General features: G+C 42.4%; 2 protein-coding genes across 2 annotated transcripts in view; one reads left to right on the top strand and one right to left on the bottom strand.

Moving 5' to 3' along the window:
* Nucleotides 1–5,075, top strand: part of PRR5L (proline rich 5 like) — a 199,814-nt gene extending 194,739 nt beyond the window's left edge. The window contains exon 10 of the transcript XR_016217735.1: nt 4,928–5,075. The gene's annotated coding sequence lies outside the window, so the exon portion shown is untranslated. The remainder of the gene's footprint in view (nt 1–4,927) is intronic.
* The window catches only part of TRAF6 (TNF receptor associated factor 6), a 28,133-nt gene extending 10,227 nt beyond the window's left edge, over nt 1–17,906 (bottom strand). Inside the window, exons 1-6 of the mRNA XM_017346011.4 lie at nt 17,611–17,906; nt 10,335–10,652; nt 6,082–6,232; nt 4,678–4,836; nt 3,292–3,363; nt 48–125 (exon numbers count right to left, since the gene is read on the bottom strand). Of these exons, the coding sequence (XP_017201500.1) occupies nt 48–125; nt 3,292–3,363; nt 4,678–4,836; nt 6,082–6,232; nt 10,335–10,630 (756 nt within the window). The 5' untranslated portion in view covers nt 10,631–10,652; nt 17,611–17,906. The remainder of the gene's footprint in view (nt 1–47; nt 126–3,291; nt 3,364–4,677; nt 4,837–6,081; nt 6,233–10,334; nt 10,653–17,610) is intronic.
* Nucleotides 17,907–23,013: the final 5,107 nt, after the last annotated feature.

Below are 23,013 nucleotides of genomic sequence, written 5' to 3'. Positions count from 1 at the left end.
AACTCTATGTTTTTGACTTATCAAGAATTAAAGAAAATGTAACTTACCTTTTCATGGCAGCCAAAAGTACTGAATGTACATGGAATTGGAGCGGTAGGGCAGTCTAGATCATAATGATTAGGCATCTGAAAATCAGAACACAGGGTGAAAAATGTTTTTACCTGCATGTTAGAATGAAAATTACATTTCATATAAACAAAACTGTATATTGCCTATGGCTGCTTTTGCACTACACTGGCCAAGTTGAGTAGCTGTGATAGAAACGTAGCCCATAGGGGCCAGTGCTGTAGCGTACTGGGTAAAGCCACTGCCTGCAGTGCCAGCATCCCATACGGACTCTGGTTTAAGTCCTAGCTGCTCTACTTCTGATCCAGCTCTCTGCTGTGGCCTAGGAAAGCAGTGGAAGATGGCCCAAGTCTTGGGGCCCCAGCCACCCACATAGGAGAGTCGGAGACTGGAAGAAGCTCCTGGCTCCTGACTTCGGATTGGCACAGCTCCAGCCATTGCGGCCATCTGGGGAGTAAACCAGCAGATAGAAAACCTCTCTCTCTGCCTCTCTGTAACTTTGCCTTTCAAATAAATAAATAAATAAACCTTTGAAAAAGAAACATAGTCCATAGAGTTTAAAATATTTACATCTAAAAGTTATAAATCACTCAAAATTCACTTCAAGGAAATAAATTTGTTCCTGTTGCTGGGAACTGGCACCCTCTAGTGCCATTTCAGAGAAAAACACCCTCTGAAAACAACTGGAGATTCAACAACTCAATCTAGTCTCTCACTGTGGTCTAGGGTATTCAATGGACACCAGTTTACTTAAATGCACTGAAGCCACGGACTATATTCATTGCCTCCCTCATGACCAACTTTCATAAATCATTTTACCTTTTGCTAATCCAAGCATATTTTAGCTATACTAGGGAGACTCAGGTATAAGAAATGCACTTCAAACACATTTAATAAAAGCTTAAAAAGTCTCAGCCTTAAGGTGAGATTCATTACAAAGAATCATGTTCTTTGAAACTGTTGCCAAATTCTCTTTAGAAATTTACTTTGGTGGGGTTGGCATTGTAGTGTAGTGGGTTAAGCCCTGGCATGCCAATGCCTGCATCCCATATGAGTGCAGGTTCACGTCCCGGCTGCTCTATTTTCAATTCCTGAAATGTACATGGGAAAGCAGCCAGGACGGCCCAAGTGCTTGGGCCCCTGCACCCAAGTGGGAGACCTGAATGAGGTTCCAAGCTCCTGGCTTCAGCCTTTCCCAGCCCTAGTTGTTGTGGCCACTGGGAGGTGAACCAGTGAATGAAAGATCTATGTCTCTCCCTCTCTGTAACTCTGCCTTTCAAAATAAATCTTTAAAAAATAAAAATTAAAAAAGAAATTTACTTTGGCTATTGTTGTATAGTTGCTATTTCAAGCAGAAAGTTTAGAGATCACTGAACCCACTCTTTCATTTCTCATTAAAAGGCTTATTTACTTGAAAGGCAGAGACAGAGAGAAAAAGAAGGAAGAAGGGGCTGGGCCAACCCAAAGCCAGGAATTCCATCCAGGTTTCCCATGTGGGTGGCAGGGACCCAAGCACTTAGGCTATCTTTCACTGTTTTCCCAGGTGAGCTGGATTAAAAGTGGAGCAGCTGGGGCCTGAACTGGCACCCATATGGGATGCCTGGTGTTGTAGGCATTAGTTTACCCCACTATACCACAACACCAGGCCAAATCTTTCATTTCTCTTGCTCTTTTTTTTTTTTAAATAAAGATTTATTTATTTGAAGTCAGAGTTACAGAGGTGGGGGGGAGAGAGAGAGAGAGAGAGAGAGAGAGGGAGGGAGGGAGGGAGGGAGGGAGGGAGGGAGGGGCAGAGGTCTTCCATCTGCTGGTTCACTTCTCAGATGCATAGACAACCAAGGCTGGACCAGGACTAAGCCAAGAGCTTCATTTGGGTCTCCCAAATGAGTGGCAAGGGCTCAAACATTTGGGCCAACTGCTGCTTTTCCCAGGCCATTAAAAGGGAGCTGGATCAGAAGTAGAACAGCTAGGACATGAAACGGTGCCCATATGGGATACTGGCGATGCAGGCGATGACTTTACCCATTACACCACAATGCTGGTCCCAATCCTTCATTTCTTAAGGGCAAACCATCTAGAACAGGGATCAACAAACTTTTTTGTTACAGGTCAGATAATAAATGTGAAAAATCAGCCATACAAATAAAAACATGGGCATGGATGTGTAGCAATAAAACTTGATTTATAAAAAAAGCTCAGGGCCAGATTTGGCTGGTGGGCAGGTTTGATCACTGATCAACTTGCCAGAGATCAGCAAGCAAATTAATGGCACAACCAGGATCAAAATGTTCTGATTCTTAGCCTAGGGTTTTGTCCTACATTATATTTTATTTCTGCTAGGTTTAAATGTGCTACATAGCTTCCTTTATATATTGACAGAGCAAAAAAAGAAAACCAGGCAGATGGGATTTTCTAAGTGAAAAAAGTTTAACACCTTCAAATTAAGGCTTTGTAAGGAAAAAAAACTAAATGACTCGCGTTACAGACAAATGAAAAAGTTCGGTAAAGTGACAGGTCTTGCTGGCTTCTTCCTAATAAGGTAATCAATAATTATCTCTGGGATTGCAAATTTTTAGGTGAATATTTAGTGAATAATAGTCACATATTTTGGTTAACTCCCCAAATGTCAGAAGATAGCAATCGGATGGAATTTTCCTTTCTTTATTAGTAATCCAAATGTATAGTTTGTTTTGCTTTTTATTATTACCAGTTCTGACAATGTCCTGTCAGTGGCCTCTAGGACAACTCAACATAGGGAAAACAAATTCTGAGAATCTCAAAACTTCCCTAAATGCCTGAGGGGCTGCAACTACAAGTACTGCTCTGCTATTGAATAGACTGCTTGCTTCTACTTCATTGTTCCCTCTCTCAGCTGGTCTCTGGATACCTAGATCTGCATTCTACACTGTGTAAACATGGTTTTTCTTTCTTTAAATGGGACTCTTTCATCTGATTATTTTTACCTCAAAATTACCTGTTTTTCTCGGGAATTTTTATGAATTCACATAAACAAGTATTATGCTATTGACTAAGAATTTTAAGTACTGCAAAGGGCTGGATTTTTTGTTCTTTTGTAAGTTTTTAATTAATTTATATGAAATATTTTCACACAGCTCAAATACTTCTTCAACTATATTCACTTTGCCTAACTTTTTTAAATTAAAAAACTAACTTGCTTCTTTAAACTATTTTTGGAAATAGTAATTTATTAAAAAGTCATTATACCTGTTCTCTGATGAGCATGGTATTGCAGTATTCACAAATGACATTTGCCAAAGGACAGTTCTGGTCATGGATCTAAATTTTAGGAGAGAAAGATAAGCACATGAAACTCTGAAAAATCAGAAACACAGGTCATTTATATAAAAAGTATTTTTCTCACTGTGTACAAACTAAGAATATCAAGTTATATGAAGCAAAAATGTGAGAATATACAAAAAAATTTTCTCTCCTATTGCCAATGTAATGAGATTCATTCAACCTTCTAGTTTTTTAAAGGAATATGGTAGTATGTGAAAGAATTTTAGAAATCACTTTCTTTCAACTGGTGGCATAGTATCTGTGACTAGCTTGGACACCATGTACCAACAGTATACTTCTGTAAAAGCAAACTTCTTCCAAAAATTTTCAACAGTATGACAATTTAATTAAAACTTGTCAGCAGATTAAAGTACAAAGCTATATCAGGGCATGAGACTTTGGGTGCTCAGCTTCCTGTAAGCCCCAAAAGGGTGATCTTGTTTTCTGAAATACAAGGACTTCAGTTTAGCTGATGCACTGAGAAATAGTTAAGTCCATCTAATTTACTGAAGTTAAGGAAGGAGATGTCAATTTGCTCTAATCATGACAGAGAATTCCCTAAATTTTTAGCAAATTAGTTGAGTTTTAAAAAATAATTAATGCATTTAATTTCCTAAGTAGGAAAAATTATCAAAACAAATTTATAATTACAAGTTTAAAGAAATAAGTTATAGAAGAATCTAAGTTATACTTAGGTTATTATAGTAACAAAGACATAGGTTAGGAATCAAGGATTAGAATTTCAGTGTTAGCTTTGCTAGTGACAATAATAACAATACAAAACTACTTAACCTCCCTATATTTTAGTTTCTGAATGGAGTAACTGCTCTGTCAAGTTGATGCTCTCAGGTACCTTGATAAACCTTTAAATTGAGGTAAGGCATACTTACTGAAAAATGAATATATCCTATAGTACAAGGGAACACACTTTATGGGATTTCATTTATTCATCATAAAAATTCTAACAACCCATTCTCTTTTTCAAAACAATTCTACGTAAGTCTTTCACTATAAACATGCTAACTTATTTGTCTCCAATCCAAGATCGGTCATTAAAATATCAAACAGCATATGCCTTTCCTAGAAGCTTTTGTTCCTTGCAGATCTACAGTAGTGGTAGGAAACTAATATAAACAATGTTTCCTAACAAGCATATGCAAATTAAACTCTATACTTATAAGCAATCACTAAAATCGCTTATTGAACTTTCTTTCTTCAAAATCAGCTTCTCCAAAATTGATTATGCAGACTCTTGAGTTGAAGTCTTTCTTTTTTAAGTACTGGAATTAACAAATCCAAGTTGGTACATGCCTCTTTATCTTCAAATGCCATGGATACCGCACAGTTTATACAAGAAACTTGTCTCCTTGGACAATCCTTGAGGATGTGAGTATTAATTTGGCATTTCTGGAAAGGACGTTGGCACTGAGGACAATTCACAAGAGCAAACCCACAATGTGCTTGATGATCCTACAGTAAGGAAAAAATAATTGATTAGTATTTGTCAACTCTGAAGAAGTTTTCTAAAGATAACCTAAGAATACCCTATTCTCTTTCACAGAATTGACAACTGAACCTATTCTGCCTAGTACACACCACAGAATCATTCACATTATGAAGAAAGGGATTCTGAAATTCATGCATCCAATTAGGGAAGAGAAATGGAAAGCAATCAGTTTTCGGACTGTTAATTCAGTACTATGTCAAAAGGGACACTCTTCCAACAAGAGCTAAGGGAAAAGAGCAAGCGGCAAATTTGTCTTGAACATTTAATTTCAAATAGAACATTTTTAATAATACTTAATTTTTAGTAAAAATTAAAAACACCAACCTAAGAACTAATTTGTTTACAAGTAAATTATATTATTTGAATTTAGTTGATTTCAAACTACAGGAGTACGCTACTTAGTTCAGAGTAAAAAGTATAACTTAGAAAAATACAGAAAAAAAATGATAAGGATAACTAAGAGGATGGCTACATGGGACTTAATGCTTATTTCAAAATGCAAGAAATGAAGTTATTTGATTAAAATGTGACATTTGTATAGAGGCCGGCACCGTGGCATAGTGGGTAAAGCCAACGCCTGCAGTGCCAGCACCCCACATGGGCACCAGTTTGTGTCTTGGCTGTTCCATTTCCAATCCAGCTCTGCTATGGCCTGGGAAAGCAGTAGAAGATGGCCCAAGTCCTTGGGCCCCTGCACCAACATGGAGACCCAGAAGCTCCTGGCTTCAGATGGGTGCAGTTCCAGCCATTGTGGCCATCTGGGGAATGAATCAGAGGATGGAAGACCTCTCTCTCTCATGAATCAGCAGATGGAAGACCTCTACTCCCCCCCCCCCCCCACACCTCTCCTTCTCTCTCTGACTTTCAAATAGATAAATAAATCTTAAAAAAAAAAGTGACATTTATATGTGAAAGGCTCTTGGCTCAGTTTTACTAAAGATAATGTTCACCCCAAAAACTTGTAGAATAATAGGAACTTCTGTTTTATTACTCCTAGGGCAAAGCCAGGGCAGATGGAATGGGAAATGTCATTTCTACTTATATTTATATTTAATAATCCAGAGGCTGGTGTTTACTAATTCAGCTGGAATTAATTAACCAATTCTATGTCAGGTACTGGTAACACAGAGATGGATACAGCAAAGTCCCTATTCTTTAGGAATCATCTTTCACACACACCAACAGTTCTTAGAAAATAACTTTAGTACCTCAAGATGCCTCAGTTCCATCTTGTGCAAACAACCTTCATTTGGACACTTCACTGTCAGAGAAAGAATCTCTCGCTTTGCAAAATTGTCAGGAAATAGCTGATTTTCCAATAGTATTTCATTGTCAACTGGACATTTGTGGCCTGCATCCCTAAAAGGTAAAATAAATACAAGCAGATTTCAACATACACATTAGAAAATTCAAACTTTAATTCACCACCTATTAATCCTCAATTATTATTTTCTATGGAAAAAAATTTAACACATTATACTCTATAATATACCAAAATAAACCGTCCTTCTATGGATGGATTACAAATTGTTCTTTTATGAAATGAGTACAACTAACACCACGTCACCTATCAAACTATGAGATTACAGCTTGGGGGCTAGATTCAGCTAAGAAAAAGAGAAAAAAATGAATAAAATAATATTTAGATTGGCCTAAAATGAGGTGAAAGTTAAGAATGGGAATTCTGGCTGACCCATTCATTCAGCACCTGTATGGTAGACTAGTAAAATGGAATATGCTGTCCACATACTAGTAACATGTCTATAGGGTACTGTGCAGTCAGTAAGTAAAATGTTAATTGGTTAGCAGCATTTTACAGTTTATTCTGAAACAGTCACTGTAACACTCTAGTTCATAGGCAACAAACACTTCCCTTTATCTGTATATCTAGGGTGCACTTTCCAGTGGTTTATTGTGTCTTATGATGGAAAAACCATCCTCAGGAATCCTGGGTGTGTCATTTCCCTTTGACTTTTTGGGAAGTCTCAATCTTCACTCACAAAACGTGATGGTCAGGTAGAATACAGGAGACTTAATCAATCCCACAGACATTTGCTACGTATCTCTGTACTCAACAGTTCAAGTTGCTATAGTAGGTAAAAAGGTTGCTGAAAACTGGTGTCTGTGTCCAGTGGCTCAGAACAATAAAGGTGAGAGACTTTTATTTTCATGGGGCCTCTCTGACTGTAGTGTTGTTACACTGTCACATTTCTCTACAGAGCATAGCAAGTCATAACAAACTTACTGAAATACGTACCATAAACTTAAAGTGATCCATGCTTAAGAGAAAGAACTTTATTAAGTAAATGGAAAAACATTACCCACAGTACTAGCAATCACTCCAAAAGAAAATGGAGTTAGACTGAGATGAATTTTGATGCCTTGAAAGATTATAGTCATTGAGAAATTTCAGAGGAGTTCCTTTAACAACATGAAAGGCAAAATAAGAGGTCATTTCTAGCTTAGAGGGAGATTTAAAAAAAAATACTAAAAGCCTCAGACTTCCTTTTGTGGGTTTTACTTCCTTTTCAGACCCCCGTCCTACTACTTTCATGCTATTAAAAACTGATAGTGCAGTGAAGTTTTGGTGCAGCAATTAAGATGCTTATATTGAGTGCCTGGGTTCCATTCCTGGCTCTGCTCCCAATTCCAGCTGCTTAATGCCCTGGGAGGCAGCAGGTAATGTTTTAAGCAGTTTGGTCCCTGCCACCCATGCAGCAGACCTGGATCAAGCACTAGGCTTCTGGCTTTGGCCTGGTTCAGTTCTGGCTATTGCAGTATCTGGGAAGTGAAGAAAAGTCACCCATCTATAGTATGGTTATTATTTGAACTTAAATACAACATAAATACAAATCATAACAAAAAGGGGAAAAGTTGAGTCTTTAACAACACTCTCATGAATATCCTAAACCAGTGGTCTCAACCAGAGGCAAATTGTTTCCAGGGAGCATGCTGGGTCTCACAACTGGAGAGGGAGATAATTAGTGGCAACTGGTGAACTGAGTTCAGAGATGCTGCCAAAGTTTCTACAATACACAGCACATTCCCAAATATCAACTGTGCTAAGCTCAAGAACTACACAGACCTTGTTAATTCAAAACTGGGCAACATATTTCTCCCCCCAAAATTGAAACAAGAACCATGTTCCCCTGTAACTCAGATTAAACCAGGTCCCAAGTACAGACAGTTAACCTAATTAATTCAAGTTTTATACATAAGTTATTGTAAAAATTGAGATTAAAAACTTAGGAGACTAGGGCCACTGCTGTGGTGCAGTGGGTTGAACTGCTGCTTGCAATGCCAGCATCCTATGAGTGCTGGTTCGAGTCCTTGCCGCCCTACTTCTGATCCTGCAGCTCCCTACTAATGCACCTGGGAAAGCAGCAGAAGATGGCTCAAGTACTTGGGCCCCTGCCACCTATGCAGGAGGCCTGGATGGAGTTCTAGGTTTTTGGCTTCAGCCTGGCCTACCCCAAAATGTTATGGCGATTTAGGGATGAACCAGCGGACGGAAGATCTCTGTCTTTTCTTCTTATTCTGCTTCTCAAATAAAAAATTAAAAAAAAACCTTAGCAGATTAATGAATAACTAGAGATGGAAGATTTAACCCACTAAAGAATGATCCTATCAGGCTACCTAGATGGCTACTTATTGAAGAATACAAATGTGTCCTTTTTTTTTTTTTTTTTTTTTTTGACAGGCAGAGTTAGTGTGAGAGAGACAGAGAGAAAGGTCTTCCTTCCATTGGTTCACCCCCCAAATAGCCACTATGGCTGGCGCACTGTGGCTGGCATGCTGCGCTGATCCAAAGATTTTTGTCTTGTATAGAACTCCTTAATCTAGGCCAGCGCTGCAGCTCACTAGGCTAATCCTCCACCTGCGGTGCCGCACCCTGGGTTCTAGTCCTGGTTGGGGCGCTGGATTCTGTCCCGGTTGCTCCTCTTCCAGTCCAGCTCTCTGCTGTGGCCTGGGAAGGCAGTGGAGGATGGCCCAGGTCCTTGGGTCCTGTACCCGCATGGGAGACCAGGAGGAAGCACCTGGCTCCTGGCTTTGGATTGGCGCAGCATGCCGGCCGTAGAGGCCACTTTGGGGGTGAACTAACGGTGAAGGAAGACCTTTCTCTAACTGTCTGTCAAAAAAAAAAAAAAAAAAAAAAAAAAAAGAACTCCTTAATCACCTGAAAATACTCCCATTCTCCCATTGACCTTTTAAACATAGTAGAATGTATCTATCTCCTAGGAAATGAAGAAGTTGAGTCAATTGTGAGGATGTCATTCAGTTAAAGTAACCATAACTTACTGAGTACTTCTGGTGGGTCAAGCACATTCCCAGCATTTGAGAAGTATCAAATCAAATAAATTTAAACTTTTGCTCTTAAGGAGCTTATCCTCTAGTGGGGGAGTACGCAATAAACACACAAATTATCTGGTGTTTCAGATTGCAAAAGTATTAGGGGAATAAAAGGAAAGTAGGGCTTAGTAAGGGAAACTGGGAGTAGGGTAGGAGATAAGGAGGGTAGAGGCATGCTGTGATAAAAATAGGGCAGCCAGGGGACCTATGAGAAGGAGATAGTTTTCTAAGCAGAGAGAACAGTTAAAGCCATGCACACAGGCAGGGATGTGCATGACATGTTCAAGTGACAGCAAAGAGGGACTGTGTGGAAGAATAAGAATAGTAGAGAGATGAAATCAGAAAATAAATCATAGGCCTATCATACAGGGCCTTCTAAGGACTTTGGCTTTTATTCCTCCACTGCAACGTTATGAACGGACATGACATCACCTTACTTATTTTATCAGGTTCACTCTGGCTGCTGTAACGGGAATAGACAGGAAGACATCAAGAGTAGGAGGGAGGCCTGGTAGAGCTGATGGTGAGTCCTAACAGGGCAGCACAGTAGAAGCACTGAGGTTTGATTATGGATGTTTTATAAAGGTAGAGCTTTCAGTTAATATTTTATTTAAAAAAATGTTTATACTCTACTTCCCATCCAGCTCCCTGCATGATGCACTTGAGAAAGTAGCAGAAGATGGCCCACAACCCCCACCCCCTACCCCAACTCTGCCTTTAAAATACATAAATAAATCTTTAAAAAATAACTGATCATTTACAGAATTAGCCCTCTTTGTATGTCTGAGATTACCATATTCTAGTAGCACCATCCTTTAAGATACATTTAAAAATATTATTTTCTCAAAGCACAGAGTCATATGTTTGTCTGCTTTAAGACTGCTTTAGGATGACTATTTATTTTCTTATTTATCTGAGGGTCATGGCAGGGAAAGAGACAGAAGTCACCATTTGTATTGTAATAGGAACTGGGATAAGAATCTAAGTTTCTAAGTTTCTCAGTGCTTTTTCTCTAAGCAGCATTTCATGCATGAGACTACCTTTGGGATGCCCTGTGTTCTATACAATCATGTTCTCTGCATTTGGTTTTGTTACAGGACATCATTCATACCTTATTGATTTGATGATGCAGGCTTTGCAGAACCTATGGCCGCATGGGGTCTGCACTGCTTCCCGTAACGCCATTAAGCAGATGGGGCATTCATACTTGCTTTCCAGGGGTGGGTCGAACTCCACATCATATCCCTGGATGTCTTCCACAAACGAGCCAGAAAGGTTCCCCGTGCTGGCAGTCCCACTCACACTGTCATCTTTGGCTGCAGCACTGCATGAGCTGGCCATGGCCGCACAGCAGTCACTTTCAGACTGGCCAGATCCACAGCTGTTTTCACAGTTTAGCAGACTCATTGTAATTTAATTACCAAGTGCTCTGTAAAAATAAGAAAAAAAAAGGGGGCCTTAACATACATGTACATACAAACATATTATAATTTACCTATGCAAGTCAACTTTTAGATTATGTCCATTAACTGTGTTAATGTCATTTATAGAAAACTTAAAACATGTCTTGAATTTTGCTTCGTGACTGCTATTTTCTAATAAGTTACCTGATTCTCTCCTGCAATAAATATTTACCATCATTTATGCGAAGCATTTGGAGCATGCAAAGGCGGCTGTGTTAAGGAGTTTATGATCCAGCAGAATTCCAGAATATAAGATTAAAAAAGGAAAAGTACTTCAATTGTAATACTCATCCAGATCATAATTATCTGTTTATATGTCTGGTTCCTGTGACAGGAATTTAATTTTCATTTCCATACCCTCAGTGCATGGTACAAGATTTTTTCATTTAATAGGTGTTCACTAAGCATTTGCTGAAGAACTTAATCATAGTAATGCTGTTCCTTCAAGCTTCTTGAGCTGCAAAGTACAGCGAGCAGGCAGAGTTAGGAAGAACAGTGCACAAGGAATCGGGTGACCATGTGCCACTACTGGATCTGTGATCTGGGACAAGTTACTTCATTCTTTGGATCTTGGTTTCCTCTTCTAGGTCTAAAACTATATGAAGACTTCCAAATGCTCATCTTGGGGATTTCTACTATGTGGAAAGAATGGAATTAAAAAAGTGTATCTTTATGTTCTTCTGCCTCCAGTCAGATCAAATGACTATGTTTCATTATTGATGACTGGAAAAACAAGTGAGGTTTTGTTTGTGGAAAACTATGGCTTTCATGAGAAGGGATATCTTCAAATCCTAAACTGTCAAGGCTCTTACAAGTAGGAAACCAACATCTAAAAATAATTCACAGCTCATGTAACCATGTCTCTGAAATGTCCTAATGTGCCAGATATAGTTCCAGAAGCAATGCAAGGCTTCAGGTGATACAGTAGGCAATGATCTCCCTGGCCATCTCATTTTTATATAAAAATCCTGGCTGCTGCTTTTCCTAATAGAGGCTAGAGTGGGCCTCATTTTTTTTTTCTTCACCATTACAAATACCTTTCTGTTGTCCACAAGAATTTGAGTACCACTATGATGAGCACCTACAAAGACCATGGCACTGTTCTGGCTGGAAAGGCAGCACTGTGAAGTGGTGAAGAGCTACAGCTGGATGATCTGGGTTTAACTCTTCTGCCATCCCTCGGTGTATGACCTGGGCAAGTCATATGAGGGCACTTCAGAAGGTTCATAGAAAACTAAGTTAAATGATAAGCTTACTTTAGTGCAAGAAAAACCCCAAAAAACTGATATTCTAGCATCGCTTTTCCATAACACGCATTTTTTTTTCTTTTTTTTTTTTAACTTTTATTTAATGAATATAGATTTCCAAAGTACAGCTTATGGATTACATTGGCTCCCCCCCCACCAATGACTTCCCTCCCACCCGCAACCCTCCCCTTTCCTGCTCTCTCTCCCCTTCCATTCACATCAAGATTCATTTTCAATTTTCTATATATACAGAAGATCAGTTTAGTATACATTAAGTAAAGATTTCAACAGTTTGCACCCACATAGAAACACAAAGTGAAAAATACTGTTTGAGTACTTGTTATAGCATTAAATCACAATGTACAGCACATTAAGGACAGAGATCCTACATGAGGAGTAAGTGCACAGTGACTCCTGTTGTTGACTTTACAAATTGACACTCCTGTTTATGGCATCAGTAATCTCCCTATGCTCCAGTCATGAGTTTCCAAGGCTATGGAAGCCTTTTGAGTTCACCGACTCTTATCTTATTTAGACAAGGTCATAGTCAAAGTGGAAGTTCTCTCCTCCCTTCAGAGAAAGGTACCTCCTTCTTTGAAGACCTGTTCTTTCCACTGGGATCTCACTCACAGAGATCTTTCATTTAGGTGTTTTTTTTTTTTTTTTTTCCCCAGAGTGTCTTGGCTTTCCACGCCTGAAATACTCTCATGGGCTTTTCAGCCGGATCTGAATGCCTTTAGGGCTGATTCTGAGGCCAGAGTGCTGTTTAGGACATCTGCCATTCTATAAGACTGCTGTGTATCTCGCTTCCCATGTTGGATCGCTCTTCCCTTTATTTATTCTATCGGTTAGCATTAGCAGGCACTAGACTTGTTTATGTGCTCCCTTTGACTCTTAGTCCTTTCATTATGATCAATTGTGAACAGAAATTGATCACTTGGACTAGAGAGATGGCATTGGTACATGCCACCTTGATGGGATTGAATTGGAATCCCCTGGTATGTTTCTAACTCTACGATTTGGGGCAAGTCAGCTTGAGCATGTCCCAAATTGTACATCTCTTCCCACTCTTATTCCCACTCTTATATTTAACAGGGATCACATTTCAGTTAAATTTCAACACTTAAGAATAACTACATAACACACATTTCACGAATGTCCTGAAGATCCTCTTGTATAACCTTTCTGTGCTTACTCATCTATAAAATGCTGATGACAACAGAACCCACCTGGGAGTTACTGAAAGGATTCAATTAATTAAGCACTTACTGCTTGGCAGTAAGGATGTAGTGCCATGATTATGTGCAACTTTATATGGTATTTTATTTAATAGTTTTATTGTTTCCACTTATCATAAAGGAGGAAATATGAAGCTTAAAAAAGTTAAGTAACTTGCACAATTATCCAACTAATAAATAACAGAACTGCAATCAGAACCCAAGTCTCCCTGACCCCAGAATCCATGCACTTTGTACTGTGCTGTGTTTTGATGAATTTGTGTCCTGAAGTGGCACTTAAATTTTTTTTAATTTTTTAACAGGCAGAGTGGACAGTGAGAGAGAGAGACAGAGAGAAAGGTCTTCCTTTGCCGTTGGTTCACCCTCCAATGGCTGCTGCGGCTGGCGCGCTGCGGCCGCGCTGATCCGATGGCAGGAGCCAGGAGCCAGGTGCTTTTCCTGGTCTCCCATGGGGTGCAGGGCCCAAGCACCTGGGCCATCCTCCACTGTACTCCCTGGCCACAGCAGAGAGCTGGCCTGGAAGAGGGGCAACCGGGACAGAATCTGGCGCCCCGACCGGGACTAGAACCTGGTGTACCGGCACCGCAAGGCGGAGGATTAGCCTAGTGAGCCCCGGCGCCGGCCTACTTAAATTTTATTTCCCTTTATTTACACCAGACTAAGGTGCTGACACACCTACTTATTACATCTTATTAAAACATGAGTGTACAGCATTGGGTTGACAGAATCAGAAAAAAAAAAAGGCAAAACATTGGCGTTTTGTTCTTGTTTAGTTTGATATATTTTTGGAAAATTAAGAACTTTTCCCCAAACCTTGTCATTTCTAATGTGGCCTCTTGGGAGGGCTTATACGAATGGAAAGGAACAAATGCCCAGGTAAGGGTGAATAACAGAACCAGTCATCATACTTGTGCCCTAAAATAGGGTACAGGATCCCCTCTATACTAATAAATTACCCTGTTGTGCTACACTAGGGTTTATATCCTTTGTTTTTCTCCTCCCCATTTGGATTGTATACAGTTGGATTGTGTCCGATTGCTTCCTTAGGTAAACTTCCTAGAATTCTTAGTTGAAAGTTTGTTAACTTCTTAGGCTCTCTGATGGAAAATGCTAGTTACCCAGTGTATCAAAAGCTTTTTAATTTTCATTCCTGCAAACACAGTATATATGAGACAGCCCATTTTCGAGTCTCTTTTTTTTTTTTAATTTTTTTTTTTGACAGGTGGAGTTATAGACAGTGAGAGAGAGAGAGAGAGAGACAGAAAGGTCTTCCTTCCGTTGGTTCACTCCCCAAATGGCCACTACGGCCAGCACTGCACCGGCCCGAAGCCAGGAGCCAGGAGCTTCCTCCTGGTCTCCCATGTGGGTGCAGGGGCCCAAGCACCTGGGCCATCCTCCACTGCCCTCCAGGGCCACAGCAGAGAGCTAGACTGGAAGAGGAGCAACTGGGACTAGAACCCGGTGCCCATATGGGATGCCAGTGCCACAGGCGGAGGATTAGCCAAGTGAGCCATGACACTGGCCCCAGAGACAGCCCATTTTCTATTCTCTTGACAAAGGGTGGTACATTTAAGTCTTTATTTTACTTTTGTTAAGCTAAATAACTATTAAAGAGAATTCACTATTTGTTATTTGGTAGTGGAGTACATATCAGAATGCCATCCAGGAGGCAAAGATAAAAGTAATTCAGCTATGTCTACTTTTCCTGCCCAAATGTCCAGTTTAAAATTCAGTTTATTGGATAGTCTATATACTGCCCCCCTTCCTGTTCAGTTCTAAAGGTTTGAAGATTTTTGGTTCGAGGAAATCTTTCAAGCTAATGTGTTTCTAGTAAGACCTGTCTAATCAGCCAGAATCCCTTAAAAGGAACTCCGCTGTGGGAAGAGAGTGCAGAAATCTAGATGACTTCCAGTCTCACATTACTTTCCCTGCTTTAAGAAGTATCACAGGGGGCCAGCGCTGTGGCACAGCGGGTAAAGCCACCACCTGCAGTGCCGGCATCCCATATGGGCACTGGTTCAAGTCCCAGATGCTCCACTTCCCGTCCAGCTCTCTGCTATGGCCTGGGAAAGCAGAAGATGGCCCAAGTCCTTGGACCCCTGCACCAGCATGGGAGACCCAGAAGAAGCTCCTGGCTTCGGATTGGCACAGCTCCAGCCGTTGTGGACAACTGGGGAGGGAACCAACAGATGGAAGACCCCTCTCTCTGTGCCTCTCCTTCTCTTCCTGTGTAACTCTAACTCTCAAATAAATCTTTTTTTTTTTTAAAGTACCACAGAAGCTTTATATCTTCCAAATAAATTTTTTCACATAGTCTAAGTCTACAGACTATAGTCCCATGTAACTATACTGCAAAAGGAAAATTAAGCTGAAAACATTATTTTGAGGGCCATTTAGTATTTTTATGTTTATTCTTTTTCTTTGGCAAGTGAGGAACTCTTTCCCTTTATTTTTATGGATCACAATGAGTTAAGCAAATCATTCTCCTAATTTAACTATAATGAATAGCTATGTTAATTAGCACTAAGTACAAAAAGTGCTTTGGGCCAGCTACAGAAAGGAAAAGAACATAAGCTGGCACCCACTGAGAAAATACTACGCTCTATCAGGTTCTTGTCAACCTCATGCAGTAACAGTCATCCGCTTCATGAGCTGCTACAAAAGCAGGCTGGAGATAGAACTTTCGCTTTACATAAGCTAAAGTAACTAGAGTTAGTATGCTTTAGTAAAATAAACATTTCTTGCAGCATTTCTTCTATTCATTGAGTGTGGCTTTCCATAAGGATGGAACAAAGTTGAAATCATTCCTTGTATGTTATGATCTTCAAGATTGCAATTCTCTTCTTTTGCAGTTGTGAATCTAGCATGTAAGCACTACTTTAAATAAATACTATAGGATGTTAATTACTTATTTTGATGGCAAAATAAATAAATATTCAAAACAGCCTTGTCATAAATCACAATTTAAACCAACAAATTAGTATCTGGGTATCCAAATGCAGAGAGAATATTGTTCAAGGTCCTGGGGTGGGAGTAGATAGCTAGAGTGAGCCACAAAAGCTTATTCCTTTAAGATAAGCATAAGTTAATGAGACGAAGGTGCCAAGCTAAAGCAATCAACAAGTTGTAACTTGAATGAGTCAATATTCAGTCAACTGAAATTCATACATGAATAAGCACACAGCTCATATTAAGTAAAAACATGTAAAAGAAAATACTGAGAAATTACTTTTACTTTGCTACTGCTTTTAGAAAGTTGAAATATTGATCAGCTTCTTAAATTCTAATGCCAATATGCACAGAGCTGCAAATGTGCTGCACTGGCCAAGAGCTCCTGCAAAACATTCAACTATGGTGCCTTCATCTAAATTCAAGGGGCATTCCCCTTCCTACGCCAGGAGGCAAGCACTTGAACAACTTCTTTTGAAATCCAGGTGGCCAAAAATGTAGCAGCACCGCATATCCAAATCTATCACACACACACACACACACACAAAGACCTCACTTTGGGACTCTGAAACACTGGGGGGCAGACTGATGCAGGGAGACTCAAAGGAGGCCACACCGTCCTGACCTCATCCCCTCCACCCTTCCTAGTGATCAAGGAGGGTGGATCAGCCGCGCCACGGTCACGTCCACGAAGCCATCACTTGCCATCTCTTTACAAGCACTTCTAGTTTCTAGACCTGCGTAGCAAGGCGTTTAGTAATCTGCTCTCCGGAGAAACAAAAGCAACAAACACCGTACATCCAAGCTGCTAATACTTTAGGTGCTTTCTGTTCACACTCAAGACAGTCCTAAGTCTCGGGTGGAGTTCCCCTCAAGCCAACTACTAGGAACAGCTTTATCAACACCACGTCTGGAACAATCGCCTGAACCAGCCAGTGCAGGGGCGGGGGAGGAAACATTCGTGTCATTTGAATCTTAAAAAAAAAAAAAAAATGCTGCCCGAGACCTCCACCGAGTTCAACAGGGAACCCAAAAATAGCCTTCCTATGACAGTGACAGACGGAGCCGGAGGGAACTTAAAGGGATTTTTTTTTTCCTTTTTAAGGTTTAACCTGGCAATGGCTTCGAATGACGGGAAAATCCAGGAGGCAATTTCCTTTACTATAAAGTGGAAAACGCGAGATGAGGGGAGAGAGGACTAAGGGGACTGGCGTGGGATTTTCTCCGGGGAGTGCAGAGAGCAGAGGCAGGTGGCCAAGGGACCCGGGGAGGACTGCCCACCCGCGGGAAGCGAGGGGTCCAGGGAGGAGTCCCCCGCCGGTGGGAAGCCAGGGGACCGCGGGCTGACGTCCATGACTGCGGGAGGCGACAAGTCCCACCTGCGGGATGCGAGGGGACTGAGGCAGCGCCCCCGACCCCCGAGATGCGAGGGGCCGGGAGGCGGCGTCCCCCTCCCCTGGGAAGCGAAGGGCCGCGGGCGATGTTCTCACCTGCTGGAAGAGGCCTGCGCTGCGGGCAGGAGGCGACCGAGGCCGACTCACCGCTCAAGTGTGCTGGGCCGCCGAACAAGGCGAACCTGGTGACTCCGCTCAGCCAAAGCGCCAGGAGAGGACCGACACCTCGCTCCGAGGCCAGGCCGCCCCAGGCGCCAGCCTTCCGGCCCCAAGGCCGCGCCGCAACGTCCGCAGGCCGCCCGGAGACTGATTGCCCGCCGGGACGCCTCGGCTTCCGCCTTCCCCGCTGGCTGTGGGCCGTGACTGGAAGGGAGAGTGCGGGGTGGGGGACAGAGCGGCCGAGTCGGCCCAGCGCGCCCCCTGGCGTCGGTCCTCCGGGGCGAGTCAGACGCAAGCGGTCCGACTACAGTAAACCGGGGGACCCGGGCTTGGATTCCCGCCTTTTCGCGTGTCTGCACGTTGAAATGCTGAACTGATGTGTGTAAGTGTGTGCGTGTGTGAATCTGTGTGAATGGGTGTGTCTTTGCGAGTGTGTGTGAGTTGTGTGGATGTGGGTGGGTCTCTGTATATCTTGTGTGTGTGCATGTGTGTGTCTGTGTCACTGTGTGTCAGTGAGGGGTTGTGTCTATGACTGTGTGTGGGTTTGTTTGTGAGTTGTTGCAGTTGATTTCTTCTGAGAGGATTCGTTCTGAGAGGAGGAGCGTGGTGGGGGCAAGAGGTGGGGAGTCACCACACAGACCCCTAGAGTCGGGTGAAAGCGGGCTTGAGGTGAGCAGCCTATAGACTCATTTATTACAGTTGGAATAACATCTTATATAGTCAAGACCAGCCAATCTGGTCAAGGGACGGTCTATGCCCCAACCAATCACCGCCTGTTGTCAGTCAGGCTCTGTTGTCATGTGGTTTCCGAAGCCATGCAATCACGGCCTGTTGCCAGGCAGTTTCTGTTGTCAGCGGCCATCTTGGCATGACCTTTTCACCTTCTCATTCCACCACATTTCCCCCTTTTTGTTTATTTTTGAGCAACAGGAGGCATGATTCTTGGCCATACCATTGTTGACCCCATTTCCATGTGGTCTCCATATGCAGCTGTGCCTGTCTTAGGTTGTCCCCCAGGGGATCTTACCCATCATTGACTAACCAGCACTCAAAATGGGAGACCACAGGAGTGCTTGCTCAGATAGGGGTAGGAATGAGGAACAGTGGTAATCAGGAATGGCATGACCGTGTACAGGCTGTGGGCTGTTTGAGTGGCTGACCAGAGCTAGTACGGTATAAAACAGTAACGGATGTGGCTATGGGCAGTTTCTCAGGGTAGGATGATAGGGCAGGTGTGTCTGCTAACAAGGTGGACTCTCAGTCTTATTCAGCTGGTTCTGGTTGGCTGTCAGTTGCAGGCTTGATGTTTCTGGCTGGTACCCAAATGGGCTGTTCTGCATTCTCTGGAAAGACACAAGCATATCCTCAGCCCTTGGTTAGCAGAAGCCTTTTTACAGGTGTTGGAATCCAGGGCCTGAATTTTGCATCCTCTCCTACGTTTACGGCAAACATGGGGGTGGGATGGGGTCTAGCGGCTGCCCTGAGAGCCTGGGGTGCTTGGGGACTGCCACAAATGTGGAGATCCTCACTGGGTGCGGATGGGATGACCTTACATGGGTTATTGCCTTGAGGTCGTCTAAGTTTATCCCTCGAGTATTTGAGGGGTGGCTGACCAGGCATTGCTACATTGTTTGCTACCTTGTTTGCACCTTGTTTGTTGCATTGTTTGCTACATTGTTTGTTACATTGTTTGTTACATTGTTTGCTACATTGTTTGCTACATTGTCATTTTCATTTTCGGAGCTCTCTCTCTAAGTCATCAACTATTGTCTGTGAGACAGGGACATGGAGTGCCAGGCTCTGATCACTCACAGATTCACTATGTTTGGTAATCTTCGCAGGATTCTGAGAGGGGGGTATCTTTCCCATGTCCGAGCACTTAAGAGCAGTGTGCCACACCAACTCTAGCCAAAGGAAAGACACCCACAGCACTGCTGCCATAACAATGCAAGTTCCTAGCACCTCAGGTGTTGATGGCTTTATACAGGGGTTCTCTACGTTAGAGGAACAGACAGTGGTGTATCAGAGCATATGTATGTCCTGTCCTTGATTCGTTAGGTCAAGGCCATATGCCCACACGGTGTCTCTGGAGCATCACCTCTCTCAGTGAGGGAAGATGACTTGGTTCCGAATTTTGGGGTGATCAGTCCCTTATGTGAATTCGCTGGGAGAACCGAAAGTACGAGGAGCCGAGAAGTGGTGTATGCTTCTGGGTGGTGTGTGATAACCTGGGGTCACTTACACTGAGGACAAGGACAAGGAAAGGGGCGTAGGAGGGGGTTCTGTGCTCACCCTCACAGAACAGAACAGCACACAAAACACCGAGGGGCCTTCTTGCCGAAATTCAGGGGGACCTCGCTGAGTCCAACATGCTGTGTCTCTCAGTCACATTGGTGTGCCAGATGTTGAGGTTGATTTCTTTCTGAGAGGATTCGTTCTGAGAGGAGGAGTGTGGTGGGGGCATGAGGCGTGGAGTCACCACATAGACCCCTAGAGTTGGGTGAAAGCGGGCCTGAGGTGAGCAGCCTGAGGCGAGCAGCCCGCAGACTCATTTATTTCAGTTGCTACAGCTGCTTCTACAGCCAAGGCAGCCAATTCCATCAAGGGGTGGTCTATACCCTAACCAAGCACAGCCTGTTGTCAGACTCTGTTGTCATGTGGTTTCCGAAGCCATCCAGTCATGGCCTGTTGCCAGGCAGTTTCTGTTGTCAGCAGCCATCTTGGCATGACCTTTCACCTTCTCATTCCACCACAGTGAATGGTGTGTTTGAATGTGTGTTCTCTCTGTGTGTAAGTGTGTAAGTCTGTGTGTATATGAGATTGTGTGTGTCTGAATCTCTATGTGTGAATGTGGGTGTGAGTTTGTGAGTCGTGTGTTTGTTCTCTGTGTGTAAGTGTATAAGTCTGTGTGTGACTGTGTGTGTCTGAATCACTGTGTTTGTGTATGTGAAGGGTTGTGTGTGAGTGTGAGTTTGTGAGTGGTATGTCTGAATATAAATTCTCTGTGTAAGTCTGTGCGTGTTTGTGTATGAATCTCTGTATGTGTGTGAGTGTGGGTGTGTGAGTGGTGTGTTTGTTCTTTCTGTGTGTACGTGTGTCTGTGTGTGTGATTGTGTGTCTGAATCTGTGTGAATGTGTGGGGGTTGTGTGTGTGAGTGGGTGTTTGTGAGTGGTGTGTCTGAATTTGTTCTCTTTGTGTGTAAGTTTGTGTGTGAGTGTGTGTGTTTTGTGAGTGGTGTGTCTGAATGTAAGTTCACTGTGTAAGTCTGTGTGTGTGTGATTGTATATGAATCTCTGTGTATGCGTGTGAGTGTGGGTGTGTGTGAGTGTTGTATTTGTTCTTTCTGTGTGTACGTCTGTGTGTGTGATTGTGTGTCTGAATCTGTGTGTATGTGTGTGGGGGTTGTGTGTGTGAGTTTGTGAGTGGTGTGTCTCCTCCGTGTGTGACTGTGTAAGTGTGCTGCCTGTGTGTGTATGTGTCTGTGAGTGTGTGTGTGTGTGTGTTGAACTGCGCAAACCCCAGCACTGAGGAAATCTGTCCTGGAGTAACTGTGATTTGGTGAGGGGCAGCGACAACAGTAATCCCCAAGTGTGTGTACAGCTTCCCTCTTCAAGCAGGAGAAAACCCAAGCCTTAAATACCCCTCCAACTCTACTCTCCTTGCCAACCAAGTTTCCAAGTTAGTTAGAGACCACTAATACTACCCGGTCCTTCCCCTTCATGTAGTCCAGGGAATCAGCTTCTGCGTTAAACATCTCTCTGAAATTGCTGCCAACGACACTACCCTTTCTGTCACTGTCATGGGAAACCTGTTTTATGCTCCCTGTTTAATTGAGCACAAATGCCTGGGCGTAATCATCAGGCCCTTTGCAGGAGGCGCACACAACGTTTTCATTTCCCTCATCCCCCGCCTTTCAGGATAGTAGTCATGTGCACATAACCTGAAACCCAAATGCTAGGTTTAAATTTCATCTTTTCCCTTAATAAACTGTGAGACTTGAGATAAGTAACTTAGTATACACTTGCTTTAATTTTCTCATCATATATGTATTAAAGATGTATTTATTTGTTATTTATTTATTTGAAAGGCAGAGTTACAGAGAGGCAGAGGCAGAGAGAGAGATAGAGAGAAAAGTCTTCCATCTGTTAATTCACTCCCCAAATGGCCAAAACGGCTGGAGCTGGGCCAATCCAAAGCTTGGAGTCAGGAGCTTCTTTTGGGTCTCCCACGTGGGTGCAGGTGCCCAAGGACTTGGGCCATCTTTCGCTACTTTCCCAGGCACCTTAGCAAAGAGCTAGATCAGAAGTGGGGCAGCTGGGACTTGAAATGGTGCCTATGTGATGTTTTACTTGCAGAGCTGTTATGAATTCAAGTGAGACTATATATGAACATGCTTTGCAAACTACAAAATTTTATGCTGATGGAAGGAACTGAATAGGATTCTGATTGGTAGTGTGGCCATGTATGGACAGAAAACACATGCCTAGGTTTTCTGAAATGTTGCTAATTAAAAAAGTTATTTTGTCCAGTTGTCCTTATTAATAAATCAAATGTGTACAAAAGTATGGTCACCATATCATTTCTGGACTGCTGTTTTTCACATTCTATTTGAAAGGCTAAATAGGATCTACTTTATAGGTTTGTGGAGCTAGGGCTGGTAGGATGAAAGACTTTTCACCAAACACTTGTTAAAAAAGATGCCCCTCTAATAGTTAAATTATAAAATTGAGACACAATTCATTGGTGCAAAATATATTTACTAGCCAGCCTTGACACTGATCCTTGTGTCCTTGTGTCATCACCTTCCACAATAAATAGGGCTGATTCATGCAACCAACATGATATTGTGCAAATAGGAAAATGTGGCTTCCTAGGTGAGGTTGGTGAAGACCCTGCCATTTCTATCTTGTCTTTCTCTTTAACATTTTCCTTGCAGGGAAGCGTCCGTCCTGTCCTGAGTATACTAAAGCCTCCCTTTGGAAAGGCTGACATGATGAGGATCTGAACCCTCCCACCCAAAGCCAGAGGATTGCTGAGGCTTCCTGCCAAAGCCTTGCAAATGAGCCATCTCGACACCGGATCATCCAGCACTAGTCAAGTTGGCTGCAGCATCAGCCACTATCTTCACTACAACCTCATATGAGACCAAAAGCCCAAAATGGCCAGCTGCTTCTGAATTCCTGACCTAGAAAAGCTGCAAGATGGTAAATGTGGGCTGTCTCTAGTATCTAAAGTGTGGGTAATTTGTTGCTCAGTGGTAGATAACTAATAGAATGTGTTAGGCACTGTTCACAGCCTGGGAGAGACAGTGGTGCATAAAATAAACCACGCTTGCTCCT

The sequence above is a fragment of the Oryctolagus cuniculus genome, chromosome 1 (assembly GCF_051225735.1).
Source record: "Oryctolagus cuniculus isolate XC-2025 breed Fujian yellow rabbit chromosome 1, ASM5122573v1, whole genome shotgun sequence".
Taxonomy (NCBI): Eukaryota; Metazoa; Chordata; class Mammalia; order Lagomorpha; family Leporidae; genus Oryctolagus; species Oryctolagus cuniculus.
This window is presented reverse-complemented; position numbering and strand designations above follow the sequence as displayed.